The following is a 15,463-nucleotide window of genomic DNA, read 5'->3' on the forward strand; positions in this document are numbered from 1 at the left end:
ATTTCTCTGCCTGGAAAGTTTCTGAAGTATCCATGATAAAAAAGGGGTATCTAAGGGAGTAGGGACAACTTTTCATCTTTTTTTTGAGAGTAATATTTTACAGGTCTTTTTCGAGATGTTCAAGGTTGGAAACAAGGAAAATAAAACGGAAAAATTCATTTATTTGTATTTAGAAAAGTCCTCCTTGTTCAAACCTCAACCTAGTTGTATCTTTACAACTCCAAACTGAGACTTTTTCACTTTTGTAGTTTTAATGATGTTTTTTTTTACCAGACACAAGAGGCATATTTTGGAGGTCTCATATTTTTTCTTTGTTCTCTCTATTATACCGATTTCAGTATCGTTAGGTAGAAATGAATGTCCTGGTATTATAAATTTCATATCAATTGTTTCTACATCAAATAAATGGCATTAAACAAATTTCAGTAGAGTAAGACTAGTTGTGTTTGATGTTTGATTGTCCTGGCATACAAATGTCTCCTAAGGCATGAAACTTGATCTTCAGAACCTCTTCCACCCAAACCTACACATATACTTAGGCAGTGAACAATGAATACCAAAGTTGTAGACATAAAGATTTTCCTTAAAGTAGACTACTGAAGTTGGGAGTTTGAAGAAAGGAAATGCCTTATGAAGATCGAAGATGCAAACATATTTTTTATTCTGCGAGGTTTCCGCGGCACATTTTTTCAGTTCTGCGCTCATATTAAGTGCAATTCTCTTTCTGCCTTTAAGTCGGCTGTCATTTTCTCATCAGTTTCAGCACTGATTTTTCAAAATATCTTGCTGCAACAAAGTTCACTTTGGAGACAAAAACGATCTGTCATTAAGCAACAGAGCTTGCTGCTATCTAGTGGATAATATCAGAACTAGGACTTGATGGATCATTATTATACTAAAATTTTACATAGTTGGAGTATGTGTTGGAAATGAGGACAGGATCCAAAGAAAGAATGGAATAAATAAAAAAAACATGATGATTTAAAAATAGGTTATATCATTTTACGTCGTTCCTCCTTTGAACAACTAAGAATATACGAATTAATTGACAAATCTATACGAAACACGTGTTCATAATGATGTTTTACCATTTTGAGAAACCTCGACAAACCTAGTTATCGAACGTCAGAACTGACGGTTATATTTATGAAAAACATTAATTTTTCAGGTATACGAATTAGAAAGAAGATTCAAACAACAAAAGTACCTGTCAGCACCTGAAAGAGAACACTTAGCATCTCTAATACACCTAACTCCGACGCAAGTAAGTTATACAAATAAATTAATTGATGTGTATTAGTGATAACTGTCCGCCATGAAATTAGTACATGTCGTCGTGAACTATTTTGTAACCGTTTCATAAACATATAATGAACCAAGGTTACTAGAATAATAGAAGGTTTGTGACAATAACAAGATGCGCAGTAGACAAGTGACGTCACCGGTTCTTCACAGCTGTGATTTCGTTAGTTTGAAATATATTCGTTTGTATAGCCAGATCAGCAAGAGATAACACACATCCTCATAACTCGTACATAATGTTAGTGAGGTTCTGTTTGACATAAAAATATAAACAAAACAAAAATGTAAACATAAAGACGTAGCTGGTGTTCTAACAGCTGATCGTTGCGCATGTCACAAACCTTTTATTATTCTAGTAACCTTGTAATAAACCATTTCGCTCTAGATTTATGTCAGGTTATAATATAAGAATGCCACTCACATAAATGGTGTTCAAATAATATTATTAGAAATATACCTTTTTTAAAAAAGTGAATACCGTGAGGTTGATTAACAAATTAAATCACCAACTTTGAGTGTTTATTTACATAACTAACTTTGTTCGTCTTGGTAATGGTCAAAACGAATTTATTACAATCCTTTAAGCTTGATTACAGATTGTACGGAGTGTTTCAAAAAAAGATTAGGAGTTTGCTTAGTAAAACATTTTTTGCAATTTTGCCGAAACCACTGGTAACATTATAATGAAATTTGATTTGTTTTCATATCTAATAGTTAAACGTTTAGTTCTAAGTAACTACTATTGAACATAACTTCATTTATTAATAAAAACTTCAAGTGAACTTAAGTATCATTCAATTTTACTTGGTAAAGATATTGAGTGCACCGAGTGTTCATATAAATTAATGATAGTTATTAATTAAACAAAAAATGACATGAAGAAAACTAAAATGAAGACTAAGAATCAAGAATCCATTAATCTTCTAAACGTTTAGATATTTTCCAAGATACGACCAAACTGTGAAGTCCAAAGTATTAGCACAAAAAACCCCAAATACTTTCAAGTTTTCTACCCCGTGAAGGTGGAATCACTTTTTTGCAACACGCTAACGTTTTCATTTAGCTCAATAACTTTAGCTTACCGTAAGTCCAGAAAACTCAAAGAGGTCAACAGCATTGTTTTCGTCAATACTTCAAATTCCAACAAAAACGCGATACTCTTATAGAAAATTAACAAAATGGCGTTGGCCGTTCACAGATCAAATATACGAAAGATTATAAAAGTCACAGGCATCTTACGTAGCTGAGTAGTTTGAATGTTGACCAATCATAAGACAACCGAGACCAAACAGCATTCAAAACAGTGGATATCTTAAGGTGACGTGACAATTCGATGGTGAATTTGTTGTCCAATAAAACCACGGTCAACGTTTTTGGTGATTTCTTGGATAATACAGTCGAACTCCAATAATTCGAACTGCAAGGGACCATAGCAAAAGTTCGAATTATCGAGGTGTTCGAATTATCGGAGTTGTGCACATTTACATACATATATGTATGCATTTCGATGCTTCTTTCCATTTTATAAATAAATAAATATGTTATGGGTATATAACATGTTTATTTATTTAAAATAATAATTTGTATACGTTTGAAGAATTTTTGGTCCTAAAAAGGACCGATTATTTATCTTAAAATAAAAAAAAAATACATATATTTATTTTTTTGTAAAGAAATCAGCTATGCTAGATTGCTTCATGCTGACGATTTTTTCCTTTGAAGTAAATCGAGTGATTCGACAAAATATCGTCGTCTTACCTAGAATCTGAAGATTCGAATTTTTCAATTTTTTTCAACACTAACAGTTCGAATTTTTTAATACCTTTGTACATACATAATTTATACAAGAAAAATTCGAATTTTTCAATTATTCGAACATCAAAAATTCGAACTTTTCAATTATTTAAACGCCAAAAATTCGAATTTTTCGGTAATTAACACAGAAAATACGAATTTTTTGATAATTCGAACTTCAAAAGTTCGAATTATCGAGGTTTTTTTACATGTGTTAGTAATAGGAATGTCAAGGGACCGACGCAAAAGTTCGAATTAACGAGGAATTCGAATTATCGGTGTTCGAATTATCGGAGTTCGACTGTATAATCAATTTTGGACATTGTTTCAACTTATTGAGTCGAGGAATTGGTTAAAAAACGACCGTCGCTGCAGTTCGTTGTCGTTGTTTAAAATACGAATAACTGTGGTTAATAAGTCTTTCTAATTTCTAATTGTGACTAGGAAATAATAGGAAAATGGCAAAATGCTTTAAAATAACCAGAGATACTTTGGCCGGGTTTTTTTACTTCATAATAAAGTCCCTACTAACTATTATTTAACGAATAACCAAAAATTCGGCTTCTTCACCTTCTGATAATTCAAACCTCCGAATAAATCGAGTTATTTGTCAAGTTATTAGACAGTCCCAACTGTCAATTAAAGAATTTAGTGAAAATTTAACCTAAAATATTATACATCAAAAGTGGTTTGTTTATTTATTATATTTGATTAGATCATACAAATAATTAAATATTTAATATGGATGCTTTCCAAGATTTAGAAGATGTGTTTGGTGAGGAATTGATTGAGGAAATACAGCAAAATTCAGAAGAACGATCGGATTCCGTTCGTTATAAAATTGATCATTACAATTGTTGGTCCGATGATGGAATTTTCTTACCGTCTTCTTTTTCGTTTCCTATCAATTATTTTCAATATAAACTTTCTCCAACTAGCGACTACTTTAACATAATCTTAACAAAACACGTGAAAATTTAATTAAGCAAAGATCGTTGTCACAAACACAGATCATAGGAAACCGTCAATAGAAGAACGTTTTTTCGCTTAAATTTCTATCTTTATTGCTATATAGGCATCTTTTGTATTATATAGGTAATCAATTATTTATTTATTTCATAGCTGTATCGCCACCTATGTACGAGTCAATTAAAAGTTAGTATTAATTGGCTCAACAGGCATGGGGGGTTGAGGCCAGTGTTTTGTAACTCAAGAAGAAGATTCTAATGCAGCAGCTGTTGTAAACATGTTTAATAAATACCCGTGGTGTGATATTTACAAATTAGTAGACAGTAGACTATTTGTTGAGTACATAATAATGTGGCAGATACATATTAGTTAGTTCGGATTTAAACAAACTAGAGTGAAGAAACGGTAAACATTTATTCGACAATTAAAAGTCTCTCAGGATCACGTTTTACCGATTTTCTGTAAAATGCATAGGTTTTTTATCAAATGCATGAATTTGCTTACGATATATATATACATACGAAAGGTTTCTTACAATTTTCTACCTATTAGAAATAACGAACAAAATTTACGTAATTCTGTAATTATAGAATGTTACTTATAAAACAAATATTGAAGTTTAATATATCGTACCCTGTATATTCGTATAAAAGAACCAGTTCACATCGATCCTGATAAAATTATCTTTATTTTTATAGCCTAGAAACTCGAGAGATCGTTATTTGGTGTTGTCAGATAGTTGTGGGTGCGATGTGTATACGCACGACCGATCTCTTTTATACCCTTACAACAACAAGTGCCAATGCTTTTGTTGAAAAACGGCCCTATAGCCCCGAGGTCTTCTATCTTTTACAGATCAGATCCTTAATTGGAAAAGAATTCCTCGCTATTCATTCCCTTCTGTTTGATTTCGGTGTGTTTTGTGTTTGTTCATCAAACTTATATAAGTATATCGGAACGTCGTCGTTAAAATTATTATTATTTTCGTATTGGAGCGCTTGAATTTTTTAAAACCCAGTTTTGGGGTATTTTTTTTTTGAATACCCGTGTATCGTCAAATAGTACGGCAGTTAGAGGAGGGTTCCGTAGCTGTTTCATACTCCTCTCAGTTTTAAAACGTTTTTTGATGCTCAGAATCGATTTTTCAATGATGCCGATGCCAAATCTGGTCGAGTAATTTGTTATCAACAATTTAATTACTTATAAAGTTATAACTCTTGAACAAAGAGAGATATGAAAAACGTTTCTTTTCCTTTTCTTCTTCCTTTTCTTCTTTCTTTTCCTTTTCCTTTTCCATTTCCTTTTCTTCTTCCTTTTCTTTTTCTTTTTTTAGTTTAGTTTAGGTCTACATTTCAAAAGGATATTATGGACTTTTTCACTGAATATTTTGTTCCTCCAAAGGACACACTAATCATTCGATTTGTGTAACTACAGAGTTAAAATCAATATTTTTTCCTTCGTATCTACGAATCGAAAATCCATACATCAATCATCTCATATTAAAAAATAGAGTAAACAATAAAGTGCAAGTTTGCATTATTAATATCCAAACCCGTATAAAGTGTACACAATAGACAATACGATTGTTATGAGAAATATTTTGCCAAGCGATTGCCTTTCACATGGGGATATTTAATCCTCGAGAAGACGGTGGTTAATTACCATAAGCTCAGTTTAATAATGATTTAACCCCAATATTGTACGATCTAATGAGTCCCGGTAATTCGGACTTTACCGTGGATTTATATGGAACACAATAGAGGGTGTTGTTATTGCTATACAAAGACCTGTGTTTATTCTAGAAGAGACGTTACGGCAGTCGTACAAATATTAGTTTTTCATTATATAAATAATATTTACAGATATTGGCAAATTTATTGGAATGTAAGGTAGGAATTGTATTTTTGATATGCTTTGATTTAAAACGGTTTATATGCATTTGTCTATGAAATTAATGATAAAATTTTAAGTAGGCGTCGAAAAGATCTTGTCCTCCAAGTAATTTCAACTAGTGGTGAAAAAATTTCAATGATATTTCCAAAAAAACTATCTAATAAGAAGTTTAGTCACCTTTGTCGAATTCTCATTGATTATATCGGCTTCCGTAAACCCTTTCACACTCAAGTGGTGCCTGTGGATATTGATTATGAACTTCTGTAGGTTGTACTGCTCGGAAAAGACGTGCTTTGACAGCTGATTCCATAGGCTTTCAGTTCTCTAAAGAAATGAGTCCCGATAAATTGGAATTCTGGGGGCTGGGGACGTGGGGTTGGAACCTAAAGTAGAAGCGAATATTTTTCTATCATAAAGTCTGAACATTTTTCTAGTTACCTATTAGTTTTGCGTCGTTGTCATTAAGGGTTCCTCAACTATTTGTCTTTTCCAATTTTAAGTTGTTATCCTATAGTTCAGACCTCTTTTCGGACGACCATTTCACCCGTTCTTCTTAGCTCCGATCAGCTGCCCGCCGAAATTGATTACCAAGATTACCATGGAGATCCATTCTCACTATTTATAATAATTGACTCACTTGAATAATTTCTGCGATAACTTTCACTAATTCTCTTCACTGCGACTATTTATTAAAAACTAACTAACTGCGTTACATAAACTTATTTATATACCACAAATACTACAAAGTCTTAGAGCAAAAAGAAACACAAAAAATAAATAAAGAGACTTTTCTAGAAATATTGTTAATAAACCGCCCGCTATAATAAAAAGTTCTAAAAGGACACATCAAATGCGCTTCCGGCATTTATAAAAAATGAGAAAGACGCCGCGTGATTTCGCCGAATTTTAAAATTCCATTGTAACTTCATAAGGCCGGCATAAGGACCCATTTCGCGAGCTCGTTCTCAACAATATAAATAAGTACAACGATGGGCAGGCCATATAATACGAATGGATTGTCAGAGAATGTCAAAAAAAGTACTTAAATTCAATTTTAAGGGCGTAGACTAGTTGGAAGAGCTTGGAAAAAGGGACAACAAGATACATTTAGTCTTCTTAGGATACGTGGATAGTTCTGAACAGGTTAAATTGGGAAAAAAAATTAGGGAGGTTAAGGCCTGCAGTGGGTGTAAAGTAAATCAAAATGGAAAAAAAATTTATCAAAAAACGGTAAAAATCTGGTTTATAAATTGTTAAAATCGAGTTTTACCACCAAGTTGACAAATGTTCAATTTTCTTATTATTTTGATTATACTTAAACAGTCTTTGAAATGATTATTTTTGTTTTAAAATAATAATGAACAAAACTCGAGCACATTTTGAAATACGGTTAACATTAATTTAATCATGACTGGTTGTAATTAAATTGTGATTAATTGGAAATGCGGGGTGAAGCGTGAATTTTAAAGGGGTTTGCGTTTGTCGTGAATTCTTCCGTTTAATAAATTATAATTTATTACAAAGAATCTTCTAATGAAAACATGTTGAGGTCAACGCAAAGTCACGGCATTTTACGTGAGAGAAATAACAATTTGGATGAATTTTAAAAATCCTTTTTGTAGAGAAAAAATTTTGAAATCTATATTCATTCTTAGACGTCTTTTGAACCACCGTAATTGAATTTTTTCAGCATGTGTTTGCACCAAGCTTTTTTTTTGAGCAATTGTCAAATTATGCGGCATCCAACGCGAACAAATCATTTTGACAGCCAAATATTCACGCAATATTGGATGTGTGTGAGTGGAACTAATGCCCAAATATGCCTCAATCTCATAATACGTCACATGACAATCTGGTGATATCAGTTCACGCGAAGCATCGATGTTTTTTGGAAAAACAGCCGATTTTGGACGACCTTCACGATATCCATCCTGTAGTTAAGTGTGATCACAATTGAATTCAGAAATTTAGGAAAACACGGTGGCTCAAGATGGTGCTTGAACAAAAATAGAATTTAATATGGCGAAATATACAGCTTGTCCCATTAAAATCAAACAAATCATTTGGGTAGACGTGAAGGTTTTTAAAATAACCAAATTCCTATTCATAAATCAAAGATTTTTATTTGATTTAATAGTAACGCCGTACATTTGGACAAAAATAGAATTTAATATGGCGAAATATACAGCTTGTCCCACTAAAATCAAACAAATCATTTGGGTAGACGTGAAGGTTTTTAAAATAACCAAATTCCTATTCATAAATCAAAGATTTTTATTTGATTTAATAGTAACGCCGTACATTTGGACAAAAATAGAATTTAATATGGCGAAATATACAGCTTGTCCCACTAAAATCAAACAAATCATTTGGGTAGACGTGAAGGTTTTTAAAATAACCAAATTCCTATTCATAAATCAAAGATTTTTATTTGATTTAATAGTAACGCCGTACATTTGGACAAAAATAGAATTTAATATGGCGAAATATACAGCTTGTCCCACTAAAATCAAACAAATCATTTGGGTAGACGTGAAGGTTTTTAAAATAACCAAATTCCTATTCATAAATCAAAGATTTTTATTTGATTTAATAGTAACGCCGTACATTTGGACAAAAATAGAATTTAATATGGCGAAATATACAGCTTGTCCCACTAAAATCAAACAAATCATTTGGGTAGACGTGAAGGTTTTTAAAATAACCAAATTCCTATTCATAAATCAAAGATTTTTATTTGATTTAATAGTAACGCCATACATTTGGACAAAAATAGAATTTAACATGGCGAAATATACAGCTTGTCCCATTAAAATTAAACAAATCATTTGGGTACACGTAAAGGTTTTCGAAAAAACCAAACTTCTATTCATAAATCAAAGATTTTTTATTTGATTTAATTGTAGTGCTGTACATTTGGAGAGGAATAGAATTTAACATGGCGAAATATACAGCTTGTCCCAGTAAAATTAAACAAATCATTTGGGTACACGTAAAGGTTTTCGAAAAAACCAAACTTCTATTCATAAATCAAAGATTTTTATTTGATTTAATAGTAACGCCGTACATTTGGACAAAAATAGAATTTAATATGGCGAAATATACAGCCTGTCCCACTAGAATCAAACAAATCATTTGGGTAGACGTGAAGGTTTTTAAAATAACCAAATTCCTATTCATAAATCAAAGATTTTTATTTGATTTAATTGTAGTGCTGTACATTTGGAGAGGAATACAATTTAACATGGCGAAATATACAGCTTGTCCCATTAAAATTAAACAAATTTTTTGGGTACACGTAAAGGTTTTCGTAAAAACCAAACTTCTATTCATAAATCAAAGATTTTTTATTTGATTCAATTGTAGTGCTGTACATTTGGAGAGGAATAGAATTTAATATACAGTTTGTCCCATTGAAATGAACAAAAAAACTATTATTTAGGTTCTCATTTGAATATAAATTCAAAACACCATATGTTTCTTTTTTTTATATTATAAGTGTTAATTTATTACAATGTAAACTGAAAAATGACCGTCGTTCATGTTTTTAGCTTTTGCAAAATTATTCAAAATGGATATCACAAGTTTTACTTCGATAGATCTTAAATGTAGCGATTGTAAACAATGAATCGTTCGTTTGAATTTGTGTGGGCAATAATGAAATATTCCATCGGACGTTTTTCAATATTCACTTCGAATTGTGTCAAATAACAATTAAAAATGTCCGATCATCACATCCGTAACTTAAATATATAAAAGACTCAATAAAGCCGCAATACACGTACTAAGCTGTCGAAATCCTGGCGCACTTTTCTCGTCGATTAAATTTCAATAAAACCGGTAGGGGTGTTTTATCACATCATCCTATCTACACGACAAAAGATACATTTACCGTTCTGGAAAATTTGTTAGAACATTGAGAGGGCGAATAGTGTCTATTGGGGTCTATTTATCTGTCACTTATACAGGGCAGGATTTTAAGTATTTTCGATCTGTAATTTAGAATAAATTCAATAATCAAATAATATTATGTATTTGGAAAGTGCTGGCGCTCATGGTACGACGTTTTAATTGGTTTTATTGAATATTAGTGGTTTAATAAGAACGCAAGATTTCAGTGTTCAATGAAACATAGTTTTCAATAAACAAAATGTGTTGTCAGAAGTCTAAAGGCGTTAAATCGTAAGAACGTAGAGGTCAATGTGCTATCATAGCGCGAGAACTTTTGCCATTCCCCACTACTCCATTATCTTCTTCGTTTTCGAAGAAAAACTGTCAATTTTTCCTTCAGGCCAAAATGCACACCATACAGTTACCCCTTGTTAATGCATTGTTATCTGATAAATGAATCGTGGATTTTCTAAGCCCCAGTTTTATCAGTTAAAATGATTTTGTTTGCAAAATCAGGAAGTTGCTCAAGGATTCAATTGGGAAATTCTCCTCGCTGTTTATGGTCTACTGGTAGAATTTGTTGAGTTAATTGGATTTTGTAGGCATGCAGCTGTAAATATTTAGTGTGAAATGTCAATGTCAAATTCTTGTGCCCAATGGCGAATTTACTTCTCTGGCATTTCTGTCACAATCTAGCGAACTGCCGTGATTTTTTGTTCCGTGTGTTTCACTAACCGAACCAGTACTTTCGAATTTTTACAATATTTGCACTAGATGAATTAGGTTAAATATAGCGATTGAACATTGAACTTTCACCATTTTGATTATAATTTTTGACAATCACGACGCGTTGTACAGTGTAATGCTCAATGGTTACTAGCTCCCAACTACCAATTTTCGATCTGTCACGTCAGAATCATGTGACATGACTGTCAAATATGGCGCGTAATTTAAATCTAGCGCTCGTATTGAAACACTAGGAGAAGAAGGAGAAGAAAATGCTTTATTGTTAAAATGTTGCTTACAATTTGTAGACAAAAGTTGGAGCAATAAAGGAGGGAAATATTTGGAAAATTAGAAGTAATTTAGAGTTAGCTTGGACATCTGGATGGAATAAATGAAGAAAGACTAACAAAGATCTACGGAGAAATGGTAAAAAGAAATAAGGAACGCTTCTGAAAAAGGGTGTGTAGATAAGGTAGTAGAGGATCTGAGGAAAATACAAATTAAAAATTGATAGAACAAAAAGTAGAGCTGTAATTCAATAATTACTTTTTTAATTAAAGAATTTCATTTGGAAACGTCAAAAGCAGAGCATTAACTTCAGTTCAATCTAATGAGGATGTAAAGAAACACCTTACCAATACCAATACCTTATTATACGCCATTTGTTCGTTTAATATTTGAAATTGTTATTGTTTTTTAAGCATTTTCATTGCAACTGGAAAAAAAATGTTCAATTGAGAATTAAACTTTATTGAACTAGAGATGTTGAGGCCTGGAACGAAGTCGTACAGGACTGCTGCTATAATAAATGTGATATAATCAGGATTTAAGAGTTATAAGATTTGGTTTAAAAAAAAATCACAAAAAATTTGAAAAAATTGATGAAATCTTTATTGGAATCGATAGAACGATCAGTATAATTCAATATTTGAAGATAATTTCATAAAAATGTTGCCGCGGCTCCGCTTTAGATAGCCCATGCGCAAGGTCCAATTTTGGCACACTCTTTCCAACATATCGACCGGTATCTCACGAATAAATGCTTCAATATTGGCTTCCAGTGCGTCAATCTTTGTTGGTTTATCCCTGTAGGCATTAGCCTTAATATAGCCCCACAAGAAATAGTCCAAAGGGCGTTAAATCACACGATCTGGGAGGCCATTGTTTCGCGTGGCGTTTGGCATGTGGCACCGTCTTGGTGAAACCACATGTGAGGCATGTCCAATTCTTCCATTTTGCGCAAAAAATTCGTCAATCATCACACGGTAGCGATCGCCATTCATAGTAACGTTCCGGCCATCGTCGCGTTTGAAGTACGGCACGTAACAGTGACTTTTTCGGTATGAATTGGTAGCTCTTGCAATGCTTCTGGCCGGTCTTCACTTCAGATGCGCTTCGTCTTTGCCAGCACCCAAATCCTTTAACAATATTATCCACGTAGAGGCCCAGAGGCCCAATTGCTGCGAACGGCGGCGAATCGACAATCACTGTCATCAGTAACACTGGCGGATACAGCCGCCATATTTTGTTGCGTTGTTCGTTCGGAAGTCGATTCGTGATTGAATCATAGACCAAACTGAACAAGTTTGACAATGACACAAGACACAATTCACGCGCGATCTGTCAAAACAGTGTTGCCAAAAGGGTACCAGCTTCTAATATAAGTTAGACAAGTCTTTTTTTATGTCAGTTGCATTAAAATGTTTTATAAGTTGGAATTAAGAAAAAGAATCGATTAATTTGGGTGGAGAAAGCTCTAATTCTGACGGAGTTCGCATTTTCCAAACCCAAAAAATTTTGTGCAGAAGCATTTACTATAGTGCTATAGTCAAATGCGGAGAAGAAATACCTCTCAATATGAAATTGGAAGGGAAGGAAAAGTTCTTAGAAAAATGTATGTCGGAAGGTATCTGGAAGCAGAGAAGAATAGTGAAGAAGATTGAAGCTAGAAGACCTACAGTGGTTATCATGCAATTCAACGTTATTACAATTTCATCCATATTCTTTCTATTCAGCTCTATATCTACACTGTTAATCCAACTTTCCCTTTTTCTTTATTCCATTATATATCTACCCGGCTCTCTTATAATATTTATAAGTGTCAATTTTTATACAGGATGATACCTCAAAAATATTCGAAAAAATAGACGTTTAAATGTAATTGTAGAAACTCATCGCCATTTCGTTTTAGAAGCTCTATTGTTCATTAATACATAATATACCAAAAAACCGAACATACACTAAAAAACAACCCCAACAGCTGGTTTTTTTCTAACAATAACCACTCGAAAATCTGTTCTTCTACATCCCTCGCTTATATATATATATATATATCCCCCCTCTATCTGTCCGTAATTCAGTTTATGTAGACCAACATGGCGGCTGTTATTCATGGTCGATCGTCCTAACGAAATCAACTGGAGTCCTAATTTGCTGGGCACACATCTAAAAACGTCGACACAACCACAGGACCGTATTAAACATCGTTTCCGCTCAAATATATACTAGGATTAAATTAAATTTTGATTTCAATAAGGAGGCTATTGAGTTGATAGCAATGTATATTTTAATAGCTATCACAACGATAACATTTTCACGGTTTTTTGACGATTAAAAATCAACAGGAAACCTAAATATAATGGAACTTTGTTGAAAAGTTCAAATATGTAAAGTAAAGTAAGGTAGATTTCATTATACCTGCTTGATTTCTTGATTTTCTTAAGCTTTTATAAACGAATTATTGATCGTTTATTCTGTACTAGGTTTCACGTGCAACAAGAACCACGTGGATTTAATGAAAAGTAATGTAGGTTATGACTCACGCAGATGAAGTTTGCAGTCCGCTGTTGATTATAATAATACCAACAAAGATACAAGTACCTACAGCATTACTGGAAAAAGTATATATCTATGCTTAAAAGGAGACTATTCTGATACAAAAAACCTCGCACGCAACTAATATACAGGGTGTTCCAAAATTATCTTTACAACTTCAAAAATTCATAACTTCGAAAATAAACAAGATATTTATATTCTGTCTTTTGCATGTATTACTGCAACTAATTAAGTTTTTTCTACTACATTTCAATATGAGCACCATTTGTGGCCCTAAGCACTTCTGGTCTGTAATCAATTTCAAGCCAGGTACGCTGTAACATGTCGCCTGTGATTGTACTAAAAGCTTGCGTAATGCGGCGTTTCAATTCATCAATGTAATTAACCGGTGTCCGGTAATTAATGTCCTTTAAATAACCCCACAAGAAGAAGTCGAGGCGTGGTATGTCCGGAGACCTTGGTGACTATGGAATTGGGCAATCTCGTCCAATCCATCGGATGGGGAAAATTTCTTTTAGGTGTTCTCGAACTGCTGTGTGGTGATGCACCATCCTGTTGGAAGTAAACAATCGGCTGTAATTCTTCCAACTGAGGAAGAGCAACGTTTTGAAACATATCCAGGTACACGCAGCCAGTAACTGTGGTTTCTATGAAGAAGACATTGGGCACACATAACCTTTGGGCTGTCTCGTTGAAACTCGACTACTGCTTGCGGGGCTTCAGAACCTCAAATTCCTACGTTGCGGCGGTTTATTGTACCAGACACATGGAACGGGGCCTCATCACTGAAACACACCTTTTTCAAGAAATCTAACATGTCTAAGGTAAATTCCACACGGTTTTGGTCGATCTGTTGGTAACAGTGCCTGCAGCAACTGTACTTTATAGACATACAGACGCAACTGTTCATGAAGAATCCTGTGGATTGTGGTTGTAGGCATTTGGAGTTGCCTTGAAGCCTGACGAATTGAAGTTTTCGGATTGCGCTGGGATGTTTGCCGTATTCGCTCCACATTTTCTGGACTTGTGCTGGATCGTCCGGCTCCACTTTTATGCAATACTCATCCGGTGCTCATGTAGCTTGTGTGCCATGCACGGATGGAGGGTCTGGATGGTGGGTCTCTTTGGAATTTCGTCCTGAAGTTCCGTTGAACCTGTGTATCTGATTTCGTCTCTATGAACCATGACATTCATTGAGCTTTCTGTTGTGGTGTCCACATCTTCACTTAAAACTGTTCAGCCTATTGAAAAAAAACTTTATTAGTTGCAGTAATACATGCAAAAGACAGAATATAAATATCTTGTTTATGTTCGAAGTTATGAATTTTTGAAGTTGTAAAGATAATTTTGGAACACCCTGTAATATAATGGATCGATTTATAGACCTCAGTTTTTGTAGAAACCCATTTCGACCCTAAAAGTTTGTTATTTACTTTGTGAATTCTTTGTGTAAATCTCATAGATAAATAATAAAACATTATTTGAGACAAAATTCAGTTAATCACTACTTTAAGTTGTGATTTCTGGAATGTACACGCACTAACAATTTCTCAACATTATTTATATTTATTTCATGATTATAACTGACAGCGTGATCAACAGTACTCAATTTTTCGGTCCGATCATGTTTTAAATAAGCTTTGTGCGCTTTAAACCGGACATTAACGAATCTTTTAGTCTGCCCAATATTCCTCCTGCCACAATTCCTGCAGTTAATTCCACGGAAAGATCCAAATTGAAAAAATTGTTTCAATGCATTGCTGGACTCTAATTATTAACCCACTTCGTTAAAAATTCCTCCAAGTCCTTTTGTAAAAAAAATTGAAAGGTTTCAAAGCAATTTGTTTTGTTTAGAATTCTTATTTTCGAAAAAGTAGCAAAAGGATACGGATACATAGAAGATTTTTTTCAGAATTTTTTTACACCAATCAACACGATTTTTTTTGAACGATTATCAAATTAAGCCTTATCGAACGCAAATCTTTTTGAAAGCCAAACATTCATGCAATATTTAATGTATGCGAGTGGAACTAATGCCCAAATATGCCTCAAT

At 33.3% G+C, this 15,463-nt stretch overlaps 1 protein-coding gene across 1 annotated transcript in view; it reads left to right on the plus strand.

The window, feature by feature from the left end:
- LOC130893849 (homeobox protein Nkx-2.1-like) overlaps nucleotides 1-15,463 on the plus strand; it is a 72,844-nt gene that overhangs the window by 24,363 nt on the left and 33,018 nt on the right. Inside the window, exon 5 of the mRNA XM_057800269.1 lies at nucleotides 1,169-1,264. Coding sequence (XP_057656252.1) covers nucleotides 1,169-1,264 — 96 coding nt within the window. The remainder of the gene's footprint in view (nucleotides 1-1,168; nucleotides 1,265-15,463) is intronic.

This window comes from Diorhabda carinulata, chromosome 5 (assembly GCF_026250575.1).
Source record: "Diorhabda carinulata isolate Delta chromosome 5, icDioCari1.1, whole genome shotgun sequence".
Classification (NCBI taxonomy): domain Eukaryota; kingdom Metazoa; phylum Arthropoda; class Insecta; order Coleoptera; family Chrysomelidae; genus Diorhabda; species Diorhabda carinulata.